At 40.2% G+C, this 14,767-nt stretch overlaps 1 protein-coding gene across 1 annotated transcript in view; it reads left to right on the top strand.

The window, feature by feature from the left end:
• The window catches only part of ZNF292 (zinc finger protein 292), a 41,415-nt gene extending 27,161 nt beyond the window's left edge, over positions 1-14,254 (top strand). Inside the window, exons 6-9 of the mRNA XM_018554357.1 lie at positions 5-207; positions 563-699; positions 5,043-5,184; positions 7,103-14,254. Of these exons, the coding sequence (XP_018409859.1) occupies positions 5-207; positions 563-699; positions 5,043-5,184; positions 7,103-14,143 (7,523 nt within the window). The 3' untranslated portion in view covers positions 14,144-14,254. The remainder of the gene's footprint in view (positions 1-4; positions 208-562; positions 700-5,042; positions 5,185-7,102) is intronic.
• The last annotated feature ends 513 nt before the right edge of the window (positions 14,255-14,767 follow it).

Raw genomic sequence — 14,767 nt, 5'->3', positions numbered from 1 at the left:
ACAGCGGATGTTTTTCTGTGTTTGGAAGGCCCATTGCTACTGGAGATGCGAATCAAGCGACTTCTTAAACTTACCAAAGTGGCTGAGGCAACATCCATGGCAAAACTATGCTCAGACCACCCAGAGATGAGCAAGAAAGGGCACTTCAAACAGCTCTACCTTAAATGCCTTTGTGCAGCCTCACCAAACATAAAGCTTATAGAAGAGGTTTGTTTGTTTTTTCTCTAGAATGTGCTTTGAGAAAATCCCAGCCCTTACTCTTGTCATGCCTCCTCTTTTTCTATTTGGCTTTCTGCTGAAAAAAGACGTATCATAATCAAATTTTTGGACTTGCCCAAATAAAGAAAATTTGCAGTAATTTTAGCTCAAGGTTTTAAAGTAATTTTTTCTTTCTAGTTTAAAAAAATTATTTTAACCTTCTAAACTGTATATGCCAGTTCTCAGTCTATTCATATTACCCACACTTACTGAGCAATTTCATTCAGCTGAGGTGTTCTGGAATTTTGGATGTGGGTGCTCTTTTATATTTGAAGTTATTCATATTTTGTTGTGTTTTCTTTAGATTGCCAAAGTAGATTGTAAGGATGCATTGGAAATGATCTGTAATCTGGAGTCTGAGGGAGACGAGAAAACCTCACTTATTCTATGTGCAGCATTTCTTTCCCGCCAGCTACAGTTTGGTGAAATGTACTGTGCCTGGTAAGTTGTGAACAAAATGAACAAAGGGCATTTTTTACAACTTTAGAGCGGAACTCTAAAGGCAAATTGTTGAATGTTTTTATTTGCTGCTGCTAAGATTCCACCTAATTGTCCTTCTCTGTCCACAACTACACTTAAGGTGTGTGGTTATAGAATCTCACTGAGCAAGAATATTTGTTTGAAAATCCATTTTTCTCTATTGTCCATTGAGGGACACAGTGCTGAAGAATTCTGAGATGTAGGTTTATGCTGCTACCTCTAGGAGAAATGGACACTAGGCAAAAAAATTAAAAGCCTGTCACTTTAAGGACATAACCCCTCCCACCGTTTCACTGGACCCGTCTTATGTCTGAGTGTCCAATTTGGATTCAGTCAGACAAGGCTACTGTGATGATATACATTAATCACTGGGGAGGCACCAGGAGTGTTGGTGGTCACGGAAGGGTGTTCGATCTTGGATTGGGCAGAACTTCAGTTTTCAGAGGTGCACATTCCAGGAATAGAAAACTGCAGGCAGACTTTCTCAGCAGACAACGTCTGGATCTGAGCGAATGGTCTCTCCATCCAGAGGTGCTGGCAAATGCCAGATGTGGTTCTTCTGGCTTCTTGTCACAACAAGGTGGACAGATTTGTCCATAGTAAGGGATCCAACGGCAGATGCGGTGAATGTCTCGGTAGCTCCGTGGGATAAATACACACTAATGTATGCCTTTCCTCCATTGACGCTATTTCCTTGTCTGCTTCGAAGGATAGAACACAAATTAATTCCAGTTGTTGCTCCTGATTGGCCTTGCAGGGTGTGGTATGCTGATTTGGTTAATCTGTTAGCAGACGATCCAAGGCTTATTCCAGATAGACCAGATCTGTTCTCAGGGCCCAATCTTCCATCCTGCTTCTCGGTCACTGGCTTTAACGGCCTGGTTGTTGAAACCCAAATGATGAAACGTAAATTAATTTCAGATTTGTTTTTCTACTATGATTAACGCTAATAGATATTTTACTCATAACATTTATCACTGTATATGAAAGGTTTATTTTCGTTGGTGTGAGTCCTTGGGGTTTTCCCACACATGCTTCTTCTATATTGAGAGTTTTGTGTTTCCTTTAACTTGGGGTAGATCAGTGTTTAGCCCTAAGTACTGTAAAGGGTCAGATATCTGCTTTTGTCTGTCCTTTTTTTCAATGTCCTCTTGCTTCTACTTCCTTGCTTCGTTCATTTATTTATGGACTTCCATGTGTATCTACTCCTTGTTAGGTCTCCTCTGTCTCCACGGGATTTGAACTTGGGTTTTATCTGTTCTACAAAAACCTCCTTTTAAACCTGTCTGAGTCATTTCTTTGTCTTTTGTTATTCCAAACGTTTGCCTTTCTTGTGCGTCGGCGGGAAGGGTTTTCAGAGTTATCTGCTTTGTCTTGTGGAGAGCCCTTTTTAGTTCTTTATAAGGACAAGTTTAAGACTAGGTTTCCTTTTTACCCAAGGTGGTTTATGCCTTTCATGAAGATGTTGTTTTACCTCCACTTTGTCCAGCTCCAATTTACCCTAAGGATATTTCTCTTCATTGTTTGGATGCCATGTTGACTGTAAGGCCTGGTTCACACCTGGGCGTTTTACAGCGCTGATCGATGTGCTGTAAAATGCCCAGCAAGTGAAATCCCATACTTTCCTTTGGGCATGGTTCCCACCTGGGCGTATTTCAGAGCGTAGGACCACGCTGAAAAACGCCCTACGCCCAAAGAAGTACAGAAGCTTGTTTGGGGCGTTTTTCCGCACATTTCCCTTGGTATTCCCGAGTGTGGATCGGGGTTAACAAAGCGGTAACCCCGAGCCACACTAGGGAATACAGCGTACAGGTCTTACCTTGTCCGCGATCCCAGCTCTGTCCTCCGGCGGCTTCCGGTTTCCGTCCCTTGCGGGTGGCCACGTCGCATGGGGGCAGAGCCGGCAGGAAGTTTGAAAGTGAAAAAAAAATAAAAAAAAATAGAGGAAGTAATGGGGAAAAAAAAATCATACCGCCAGTGAAATGCGCATTTCACTGAACGGAAAAACGTGCTGAAAAACGATGAGAAACGTTACAGCTTCTAGATCCACTATTTCTAAGTGGAATTGTCAGGTTGTCCTTCAAGCTTATGAGTTGCAGGATAAGGTTCCCCCTTTTCCTGTTTCTGCTCATTCTACTAGGACATTTTAGTACTACTTGTAGTTTGAGAAAGAAGCTTGATTCTGTAATGGCCAAGGCTGCAAGTTGGTCTTCTGTTTTAGAAAGTTGATGTTTCTGCCTTCTTCTGATGCTAGTTCTGGCAGAAAAGTTCTTCAGGCGGTTGTTTGAGTATTTGAGCTGGTTATTCCAATTTTAATGCTGCTCGCTCCTCTGTTTTGGACTGCTTTTGAACATCCCTACCTCTCAGAATTCTTCAGAGCTGTGTCCCTCAATGGACAATAGAGAAAATAGAATGTTCGCTTTTACCCTGCAATAATTTTCTCAATGTCCAGTAGGGGACACGGCTTCCTCCCCTCATTTCCTTCCAAACTGCTTGATACAACTGTGAGGTGGAAGGGTTTCAGACAGCTAGTAATTTTTTTGCCTTGTGTCCATTTCTTCTGGAGGCAGCAGCTTAACCCTACATTTTTAGAATTCTTCAGAGCTCCTTTTTTCATGAAGATTAAGCATTATTTTGAAAAGGAAAAAAAAAATTAGATTAGCCACTGATAATAATGTTCAGTAGCTCATAGAAAGTTCTTAACTCTACAAAAACATGGTAATGGCAATACATTCTCTCTTATCCTATCCACGAGTCAGTATATTGCATACCTTCATGAAATATTTTAAATCTTGCTGTTTTGGCAATGTGTGCATTCAATGGCTGATAGCTATGGAAATTTGATGTGGCTTTTTTGTATACTAAAGACAATTTTTACCTTTTACTATTCAAGGAATTTCTTTTTTATCTGCCCAACATGATTTGGTAATTAGTAGTTTGGCATATGCCTGATACAAGCTCAGAATTTATTCTCTGGCCGCTCCCAAGTATAGGGGTAGAAGCCCGAAGAGAACAAATGTTTGTTACCCCACATTAAGCTGCCTAACACACCAAAAGTGCAAGCACTATTTTTGGGACACATGGCACTGCAACACACAGTAGTGCACTGCAATGCAAATCCATCAACAAGGTGTATTGGGGAGCCATTGAAACTGACTCCACATTGCACCAATGCACACGCATTTCTGTAAAGTACATGTTATTGCAGGGCAAAGGTTTAAATGGGGTGTAAAGGCCTTTGACTGCTTTTCTGATGTTTATCACTACCATTGCTTTGGCCACTGGGTACACTAAACCCTGAGGCCCCATTCACACCAGCGTTTTGTGCATCTTATCACGTGTTATCTAGTGGTTTGTTACACTTTTCTTGCATGCGTCTAACGAGTGTACGTTGGGTCGCGCCTTTCAGCTGACAGATTGTGAGACATCAATGTAAACCGACAAACGTGCGCAAGACCGCTTGTCATGTGTTTCCCATTGAAGTCTATGGGACTCAAAAGTGCTGTAATCTGCCAAAAAGTAGCTCTTGTACTTTTTCCAGCGACAAGACATTTTTCTGCTTCTGACAAAATGCTCAGGTGTGCACAGGGGCCTTAGAAATGTTTGGAATTCCTTGTCTTGAGCATTTTGTAACTCAAAGCTTTAAACGACAAAATGCCTAGGTGTGAACGCGGACTGAAAACATTAATAGATGCTAATACTTTGTGTACCCGAGCACAGTATTGTAAATGGCGTTTCAAGTGTAATACATTTTTTATAATGGAATTGCACAAACGTCTAAAAATGTTTATTTGCAATTTGAAAAATGACTAGTCTAAACCTACATTGTAATGTTTCTATATATAATTTATTTCTTTGATTTGTTTCAAATCCGTTCGGCAACCCAAAAACCCTCAAAGACTAGCCATAACCCTAAGAGATATTAATTAGGTAAAAATAAATGACATTTTTTCTTTAAAAAATTAAGCTATAAAGCTTAATTGCATTTGAAGAAGCACATTTTTCATTGTCATGTGTTTCACAGTGGAAGCAGAGTCTCTATAAAATGGCACAGGCCCAGATTGGAATTCAAAATTAGTGGCCATTCACAGAGATAAGCAATACTGCGTCAGTGTGGCTTTCAGCAACATCTCTAGGGCCAAGTGTTAGAAACAGTCTTGCTCCGGTGACTGAAGCTCTCGTCACACAAAAAAAAAAAAATATTTAGATTATTTTTTCATTTACAGAATTGACTCTGGCAGTGAAATTGTTTTAGTATCTAACCTTGAGGTTTTTTTATCTCAGTATTTTGTCTATTTTTACAGGGAATTAACGCTGTTCTGGAGCAAACTACAAAGGAGGGTTGAGCCATCTATCCAGGTATATCTGGAAATATGTCGCCAACTGTCTCAGCTGACAAAAACCGTGTACCATATCTTCTTTCTCATCAAAGTTATTCAGTCAGAGGTAAGCATTACATTTCAAATTTTTACAGGTTTTTTTAAATTCGGAACTAGAATTTTATGTTTTTCACCAACAACTTTACCAGTTATTGATTTGGTGTTCATTTAGAGTGATGGATGTTCCATTAAAGTGTCACTAAACTCCGACATTAAATCTAAAAAATGTATTCAAGTACCTTACCTATTAACAAAAATGTATTGTATTTGTGCATTACTCCGCTATAGATCCTCAAATCATCTCTGAATTAGTGCCGACACTGTCCTTCCTTCTGGAGGGTGGCTACTTCTGTTCCCCATGGTCCCTGTGTGTCTTGTAAAGCAGCCACCGCTCCAAGCTCACTCCCGTGATGAACTACAATCTCACGTTTAGTTAACCGATTTGTATTAAAGGAGAATTGTTGGGTCAGGGCTTTTCCCCATAGTTCTCCTAAGGGTAACGTGAGGACATAAACTAGCGTCCTCCTGTCACCCAAAGCTCAGTATACCGTAAGCTACAGCTTGCGGTATACTGAGACACCATCTAGAGGCAGAGCCAGCTGTATCCGCCCCTCCCCCATCCGTTCCGCCAGTCAGCGCTGGAGGATCAGACAGGGGAGGGGGGAATCCCTGCAGGGAGCCGTGAGTGATAGTCACGGCTCTCTGCCGGGACAGGATCGAGAAGTGAGCGAGCGACGGTATGTGTTCGCTCACTTCCCGATCTATTGAGCCGACATGTGACCGTTTCATTGTCACAGGCCGGCTAGAACTATGAGGCTGAGTGATTTTTACTCGCCTCATAGTTCTCCTTTAAAGTTAGTCTATCACGGGATTGGGCTTGACGTGGTGGCTACTTTACAAAGAAAAACAAATGGCAAACGCACTCATTCAATTTGTTACGAGCTTTACAGCAAGGTGCACATGGAATGCCTTTAAACAGTAAGAGCAAAAAGTTTCCAGGCACACTCACCAGCCAGCATGTAAAAAAACTTGTCTCACCACTAAGGCTAACAGGTTTGGATACACGTCTTCTGCAGAAAATGTGAAAGCCGCACAGCCGCGCCAAGGCACCTCTATATAGTGCGGTCCTAACTCTAAACTATGAGAGTCTCCATCTTGGAGCACATGTGGCAAAAGATTGGGTGCAGGTTCGTCAGGAGGAAGCCCAACCTCCCTTAAAGGCACAGGGATGCACAAGGGACCCCGCACATCACAAGGGCAGCTGAGACCCCCTGTGTGTTACTGCACCAAATCAGTCAAGCAAAACAAATGGCAAACATTCCCTTACATGTGCACCTTGCTTTAAAGCTGGTAACAAATTGACGAGTGCGTTTTCCATTTGTTTTGCCTGACTGATTTGGTGCAGTGACGCATGGGGGGGTCTCAGCTGCCGTTGTGATGGGCGGGGTCCCTTGTGCGTCCCTGTGCCTTTTAAGGGAGGTTGGGCTTCCTCCTGACAAACCTGCACCCAATTTTATCTTTTGCCTTGGCGCGGCTGTGCGGCTTTCTGCAGAAGACTTGTAACTAAACCTCTGTTTTTAACCTTAGCGGTGAGACAATTTTCTTTTGCATGCTGGCTGGTGAGTGTGCTGGGAAACTTTTTGCTGTTACTTTACAAAGCACACACTCTTTGTGAGTGCGTTTTAGGCACTTACATGTTGGGGAGTATCAACATATGTAATATGATACTAGGAAAGTATAAAAATTTATTTAAGGGCAGGTTTAATACTCAACTAAGATTTCTGGGAAGCAATCTGGAATTTATCACTGTTTATGCATTGGTGAATGTATGGTAAACTTTGTACCACTCTTCCTTTTGGCTGTTCTTTGTCAATTTTTTTGTGTGGTTCTATATCAATGAGCCATACAGTGTTTTTGCATACCAAAACTTTTTTTTACCAAATGTGGTGCCAATTTAGTAATTTTTTTTTTTTTTTATGCTCTAGACTGAAGCTGCAGGACTTCCAACCTGTATTGAATTGTGTGTACGAGCCCTACGATTGGAGTCAAGTGAAAATGCCAAGGTTAAAATCTCTATCTGCAAGACAATCTCCTGTTTATTACCTGATGATCTGGAGGTTAAGAGAGCCTGTCAACTCACTGAGTTTCTTTTGGAACCTACTGTGGATGCTTACTATGCTGTTGAAATGCTATACAATCAGCCAGACCAAAAATATGATGAGGAAAGTCTTCCTGTACCAAACTCGCTGCGGTGTGAACTTTTGTTGGTCTTAAAAACCAGATGGCCTTTCGATCCAGAGTTTTGGGACTGGAAAACTTTAAAGCGTCAATGCCTGGCTTTAATGGGAGAACAGGCATCTATTGTGTCTTCTATTGATGAGCTGAATGACAATGAAGCATATGATCAAATGGATAATTACCAGGAATTGACTAAGGATGTTACAGGAAATGGACTTGAAAGCTTTGATGATGTCCCTGTTCAGGAGTTTACCAGGAAAAAACAAAGACAGAGGCCGATTAAAAAAATGAGAGAACATGGATATGTGTCAGCTAGATTTAGAAATTGGCAAGCTTATATGCAGTACTGTGTGTTATGTGACAAGGAGTTTCTCGGCCATCGGATTATTCGTCATGCACAAAAACATTGCATGGATGGCATCTACAGCTGCCCAATATGTGCAAAACAATACACCACTAAAGAGACATTTATTCCTCATGTAACATTGCATGTTAAGCAATCCTGCAAAGAGAGACTGGAAACTATGAAACCTCTCAAGCGATTGCCAAAGTTACCTAAAAAGGAGCCTGTTTGTAAGATTAAAAAACCAGAAACCATTACGAAGCAAGAGAGGCAAGTGAAAAAGAACACTCTTTATTCAGATGACTTTATAGTGTTCAATGATAATGACAATTCTGATGAAAATGATGACAAAGATAAATCTGGGAATTTTCACCCTGAAAAACCAGTCAATGAGTTCCCTTGTCCTGTACAGTTTTGCAACAAAGGATTTAAGTACTTCAAAAATTTAATTGCACATGTGAGGGGGCACAAGGACAGTAAAGAAGCTGCACGTTTCCTTGAGATACAAAGTAAAAAAGTAGTTTGCCAGTATTGTAGGCGGCAGTTTGTTAGCCTGACTCACCTAAATGATCATTTACAGATGCACTGTGGAAGCCAACCATACATTTGCATACAAATGAAATGCAAGGCAAGCTTTGAGACTTACACAGACTTATTGGCACATCGAAAGGAACATCGACATTTTAAAGCAAGATGCATGTTTCCCAACTGTGGGAGAATATTCTCTGCAGCTTACATGCTTTTTGACCACGAAGCACAACACTATAACACTTTTACTTGCAAGCTTGCTGACTGTGGAAAGATCTTTCGTTCTCAACTTCAGTTAGAACAGCACCTAAGAGAGCATGCTACTGAAACTGCACTTCCAGAATCCAGTAAAAGTGGAGAGTTTACTGAGGTGACAAAGACAACTGTAAAGATTGAAGGTATTGAGTTTGAAGAAAAACTGCTTCCAGGTGGTAATGTGATCAACATTAAGGTAGAGTCATTACACTCGGCAAACACTTCAGGTTCTGTTATAACTAAAGATTCCGGTGTACCTGAAACATCACTACAGTCACAGAAAATGGCAACTGTCAGCACCTGTGAAATGACAAATTCTGAGCATTTGTTAGACCAACTTATTACACCTGCTGCTCATTTTCTACCCACTACAAATCTGCTAACTCAGGTTTTAGCATCACCCTCCAATGATCACAATATGCTACCTAAGGCTGAGATGCTGGCTCCCACAGCTTTTCCAGGGGATTTAGGAAATTTTAAACTGCCATCTGTGCCTGAAGGCTTTAGTGATCTATTAAACCAAAACAAGCTTCTTCCAAGTGGAATTATAGACAATGTCAGTGAAACACCAAGGATGACACTCCCAGGTTTTGAAGTACAACATTTGTCGTTATTTCAGGATGGGAAAAACAGCTGCCAAGATAACTCGAGCAAAGTTCAAACTGGTGTAATAAATGCTGGTAAAATAAAAATGGAAGGTCAAGAACAAATAAATATAATGTCATTTAATCTACACAACCAAACTAGCCAATTGTGTGGAAATAATCTTATGTCTGGATATGAAGAAAATTCTAAATCTGAAAACATTTTATCATTGTCTCTTGAAACAAGCAATGCACTCTCAAATGTTTTGCCACCAGTCTGTGATGTCCCGATTACCCCTGTTGCACCTGCCCCAAATGAAAGGTTTAAATGCAATGTTGATGGATGCACACGCATATATAATTCTGTTCAAAGCATAGGCAAACACATGAAGAGTACTCACCCAGTACATTATGATTATTTTAAGACAGAGCGCAAGAATAGAAAGAAACAAAAACCTGGAACATCACTCCCACCAACTGATGAGAAATGTACTTATTCCATACTCCTGGGACCAGATGTCCCAAATAACTCTACCATCCAACCAAACCTACAGAGCACTGCAAACCACAACTTCTGTAATCAGTTACAACACCTTCCTAATTCAGTCTTCCCAACACATCTTGAAAACTTGGTGAACCCATTACTGAGTCCTGTAGAAACTGTTATGACCCAAGAAATTACCAAACATGTTGCAGAAACTCTGTTGAGCACTGAGGTTGGAAATCTAAATAATGCTGGCATGACTTCACAAATTGAGGATTTGGCAAAAGTTTTACCTATGAAATTTGAAAATGGGTCTGATCCATTTCTCCCAATGCCAACAGAAAATGATCCTTTGCCGGTTATGTCTTCACTTAGTGGAAGCACAATGTTTTCTCAGCTCGGAGTAGGTGCAGATCATGTTTTAACTGGAAGTGAAGCTGCAAATTCAGTGTTCATGAAAGAAGATGTTGACACAGACGCATCATTTTCCAAACAAGTTGACAACACAGACATAGATGCAAGCTTTAATTTGGAAAAATCATCTAGCATGCTTTCAAACTCGGCAGACAAAACGAACGCTACTAGCAGGCCAGCAAGAAATAAAGAGAAAAGGGTAAAGCATAGTCCTCGTGCAAAGTTTCCTGCTATTATCAGAGATGGCAAGTTTATTTGTAGCAGATGCTTTAGAGCTTTTACTAACCCACGATCTTTAGGTGGCCATTTGTCAAAACGATCTGTATGTAAGCCACACAATGATTATGGCATTCCTCCACTGGGTCCACAAGATGGACAGCCTTCTGTTTTGGCAAGCATGATTCTGTCAACTAGTCCAAACCAAAAAGCGCAGGTGCTACCACCATCACCCCAGCAGACCTTTAGTTCTGAAGTGATTGCTAAACCTGAACATTTTCTTTCATCTGGCCAGCCTGGAAATGAAAGTGCTCAGTATATAACTACTGCATTTTCACATCCTAGTGTTTCCAGTTTTAGCCATAATGAAAACAAAGCTAATACTGTTAAACAAAATTTTGTAGACTCAGAAAATGATGGTAACAGACTATTTTCTAATAGCAAGTCGAACGGCTGTGTGCCCAGCTCCCCACAAATAAATACAGTTGGCCCATCAAATGTTGCTGAAACGCAAGCCGTAACAACCACCTCCAGTTTACAAGATGTTCCAAGCTTAGGAACCCTTCATGCTAATAACTCTGTTGGAGTGCATCTTCCCGGGCAGCCCATAAATACTAATAATGATTTACGCTCAAATCCTTTGGTTAATTCAGCTGTGGAAAACCATGATTTACCGAAACAAGTAAGCAGTACTAGAGTGTCTGTAATTAGTGGTCCTCTTAGTTCTTCCATAACCCCTGCCAAGAAAAGGAACAGCACTTCTAAGAAAAAGAAGAAGACTGACGCACCTGTGGCAGTTGAGGCTACACATGAACTAGCAAGAAATATTTTGGCAGCTGTGGGAGGAAATCTGCAAATGTCAATGGATATGCAGCCAAACCTTATGACCTATGGTTCTGAGTTACTAGAAAATATAGCAAAGAATTTGAGCAATGCTGACAAAGAACTGTTCATGTCTTGTCTAAATGAAAGCATCAAGGCTAGCTCAGAAACGCAAGCATTATGTCAACTTGCTGTAAATCAAGAAAAAAGCAAACCACCCAACACATCTGAGTGCAAAGACGCTGACAAGCTTGATATACACAAAGACTTTAGAGAGAGGACATTTGATAACTTGAGTCCTGCTGCTACTGAAGTATATACCATCAATAGTAATGGTCAAGAACCTTGCTCTGCTTTGCCCCAAAACCAGACTGCAGTGAATGGTAGTATAGATGATGATTTACCTGGGCTGGTGCACAATGTAATGGCAGCTGGTACTGCTGCTAGCCCACTTAACAAAATGAACATACCTGTATGCTCAGTCTCTCCAACCCAAGAAACCACTACCATGTATGATGACCAAGTTTTAGAGATCATGAATTTGGTACAGCATCTTCAACTTGTGGATAGTGTAATGCTTGAACATGTTCCAGCATTAGAAGAGAAGTGCGCCTCTAGTGAACCTATGCCTATTATGTCCAGTGTAATTGTCCCCAATCCAAGTCACAGTCTTGTGTCTGAACAAACCTCTGAAGTATCTTCACCAATATCCGATAAAAACATTGCAAAACCTTTTATTTGCCGAGAGGAGACTTGTAACTATTGTGCAATGACTAAGGATGCATTATTTAAGCATTATACAAAAGTTCATTTCTACACAACTGACAAACTCGAAGAGATCAAAAAGCATCAGCTAAAGTTTGCCCCTTTCAAGTGTGTTGTTCCTTCATGTACAAAAACTTTCACCAGAAATTCAAATCTTCGAGCCCACTGTCAAGCAATGCACAATTTTACATCTGAGGAAATGGTCAAATTAAAAATTAAAAGGCCTTATGGTAAAAAATCTGCAAGTGAAAGTAATGACTTTTCTTCCTCTGAAATGCCAAATGGAAGCCCTGAAGTGAAAAGGTGTGCAGAGTCGCATGATGTAAAAGTGCTCACAAAGCAAGAACCTGAAGAATTTCAAGAATTTCCACCTGTAAAAGCTGAAGAATCCCCAAAAGATGAAGTAAAGCAACCTGCTGAAATGCCAATTAAAGAGTCAAAACCTCTACTACTAGATCAGAAAAACAAGAGAGGCCCAAAAATAAACAGAAAACGAAAGGAAGAACGTAAACGCAAAAGAGCAATGCAGAAAGAACCCAAGGTTCCTCAGGGGCCCACTTCTTATAAACCTTATCGGTGTGTTCATCAAGGCTGTACAGCAGCTTTCAGTATACAGCAAAGCTTAATGCTTCATTATCAAGCTGTTCACAAGCCTGAGGCTTCGAAATTCTCAGAAGTGGACCTAAAAAATGAGCCTGAGGAGGGAGACAGTGGTATCCAAGAGTTCCGATGTACTGAGACTGATTGCTCTCGAATATTTGCTACCTTTGCTAGTTTAATTCAGCATTATGTGAAACTTCATGAGATGATTGCAGACGAAATTGAAAATGTAGTGTCTTCTGCAAGTGTAGGAAAGTTTAACTGTGATCAGAGTCAATGTACAGCTACATTTACAACTTGTACCAGTTACATTGAGCACCTCGAAGACGCCCACGGCTTAAAAATGAAGCAGGTGAAGTTTGATGGTGAAGAAATGTACAAGTGTGATATTAAAGGCTGTGACCGTGTCTATGCTACTCGGTCAAATTTGCTTAGGCATATTTTTCACAAGCACAAAGACAAACACAAGGAACATTTAATCAGACCAAGAAAAATGAGTATTGGTGAACAAGAAAACACAGAAGAAAAAATCTATAAGGAAAGACCCAGGGTGCCCAAACAAAAATCTGGTGCTTTAGGCAATGAAGTTCCTAAAACAAAGCGATGTAAAGGCAGCAAAATATTCAAAGATGTCACAGGGAAAACTGAGCAAATGAAACCCGGACCATTGACTCTCAAATATGGAAGACATACTTATTCATTGAAGGATAAAGATGCAACCATAGCAGATTGCCCTGAGAGTAATACAAAACAATACCCATGTATGATACGCGGTTGTACATCTGTTGTCGCTAGTGAACACAATATTATTAGACATTATAAATCCCACAAACTATCCAGGCCATTTATCTCAAGATACAAAAAAACACTGGTTGTTTGCAAAAGACGTAGTCGCTCCCCAGCTAAAGTTATTCCGTCTCCCAGCATTGAACCAGCTGTTACCCCTACAAAACCAGATATCACAGAAGCCACCGTTTTATCCACCGATACCCAGCAAAAACAATCAAACCCCAGTGTCCTCGAAAGTGGAGATGAATCCACGATTTCCAATTCTCAACAGAGTGAAAATGACAAAGACGAGATGGACGAACTTACTGAACTATTCATTTCAAAACTAAGTAATGAGGACAGCTCCGGCTCAGAAAACCAAGCTACGGCATCCTCCTGTGTCAGTAATGACCTCCAGGAAACAAGTTCATGTCATTCCGAGCCACAAAGGACTGCTGTTGCTGTAAAAAGAACCAATAAGCAAAAGCAAGCCACACCAAATAAAAAAAGAAAAGTTGCTACATCTGAAACCCAGTCTGCTGAATCTAGCTGCGCACTTGATGAAGAGACCATAGTTACCGACACTGCACCTGAGGACACGCCAGCATTTGACTTGAGCTCTTTCAAACCTATGGGATTTGAGGTTTCATTCCTTAAATTCATTGAAGAATCCGTTGTCAAGGAAAAGAAAACCATAGAAAAACCTAATTCAAACATGGCCACACAAGCAGAACAGCAGCCTATTGAGGAAAAGCCACAAGTGTCTGAGGATGAAGACTCTGACTCCAATATATATTTAGTCTTTGCTAACCCTTCGCAGCTACCTAACGTAGAAGATGTAAAGATTGTTTTAGTTGAGGCATTTAATGACTACATCGAACTTGTTGTGAAGCAGCTCAATGAACTGAAACCTGCTGTGATTCTTAAAAAACACCCCATTCTTAGAGATGAATCTGCTAGCATTTCAAAAGAACAAAATGTAGACCTAGATAGCAAAATCACCTTATAGGGAGATCCTAGAATAGTCAGAATTCATTTTTATTGTGAACTAGACACCATCAAGCATGCAAATGTATTTTTATGAGTTTGTTTTTTTTTTCTAATTTGCGAGTGACCTAACATGGCCAAAAAGTTAAAAGGAAAGAAAAAAGAAAAAATATGCCATGGCGCAAGTCGTGCATAGTTTTTATTCCATTTATCCCTATGGGACTAGATTACTGTTTATTCAGTTCTGTATATATATATATGAAAAGTTCAATATTTCTACTGATTGTCATTTCCACAGTTTAACAATTTGTGTACTGTGTGTGATATTTGGTGTATATATACCAAGTTCACAGTCCTGTATAACAATGTACTTTGTATATAATTTTTTTGGGTTTCTCTGTTTGCCCTTTGTGCATTTTCCTTTGTAAATATCACATTAACACATTTGCTGCCTAAGTGTAAACTATTAAATTCACATTTATATTCTGGATTTTAATTTGTAATCAAGTGATCACTTTTTTAAAAGAGAATTTGTATTGGAGTTACCTTGGGTTGCACATTTTATGTAAATACTTATACAGAACATATATTGAAAGTTTTTATTGTGTGAATGTTTGAAACCTTGTTACTTTACAGCATACATATA

Source organism: Nanorana parkeri, unplaced genomic scaffold (assembly GCF_000935625.1).
Source record: "Nanorana parkeri isolate BGI_ZX_2015 unplaced genomic scaffold, ASM93562v1 scaffold154, whole genome shotgun sequence".
Classification (NCBI taxonomy): Eukaryota; Metazoa; Chordata; class Amphibia; order Anura; family Dicroglossidae; genus Nanorana; species Nanorana parkeri.
The sequence above is the reverse complement of the archived record's forward strand: the minus strand, read 5'-3'. Positions and strand labels throughout refer to the sequence as shown.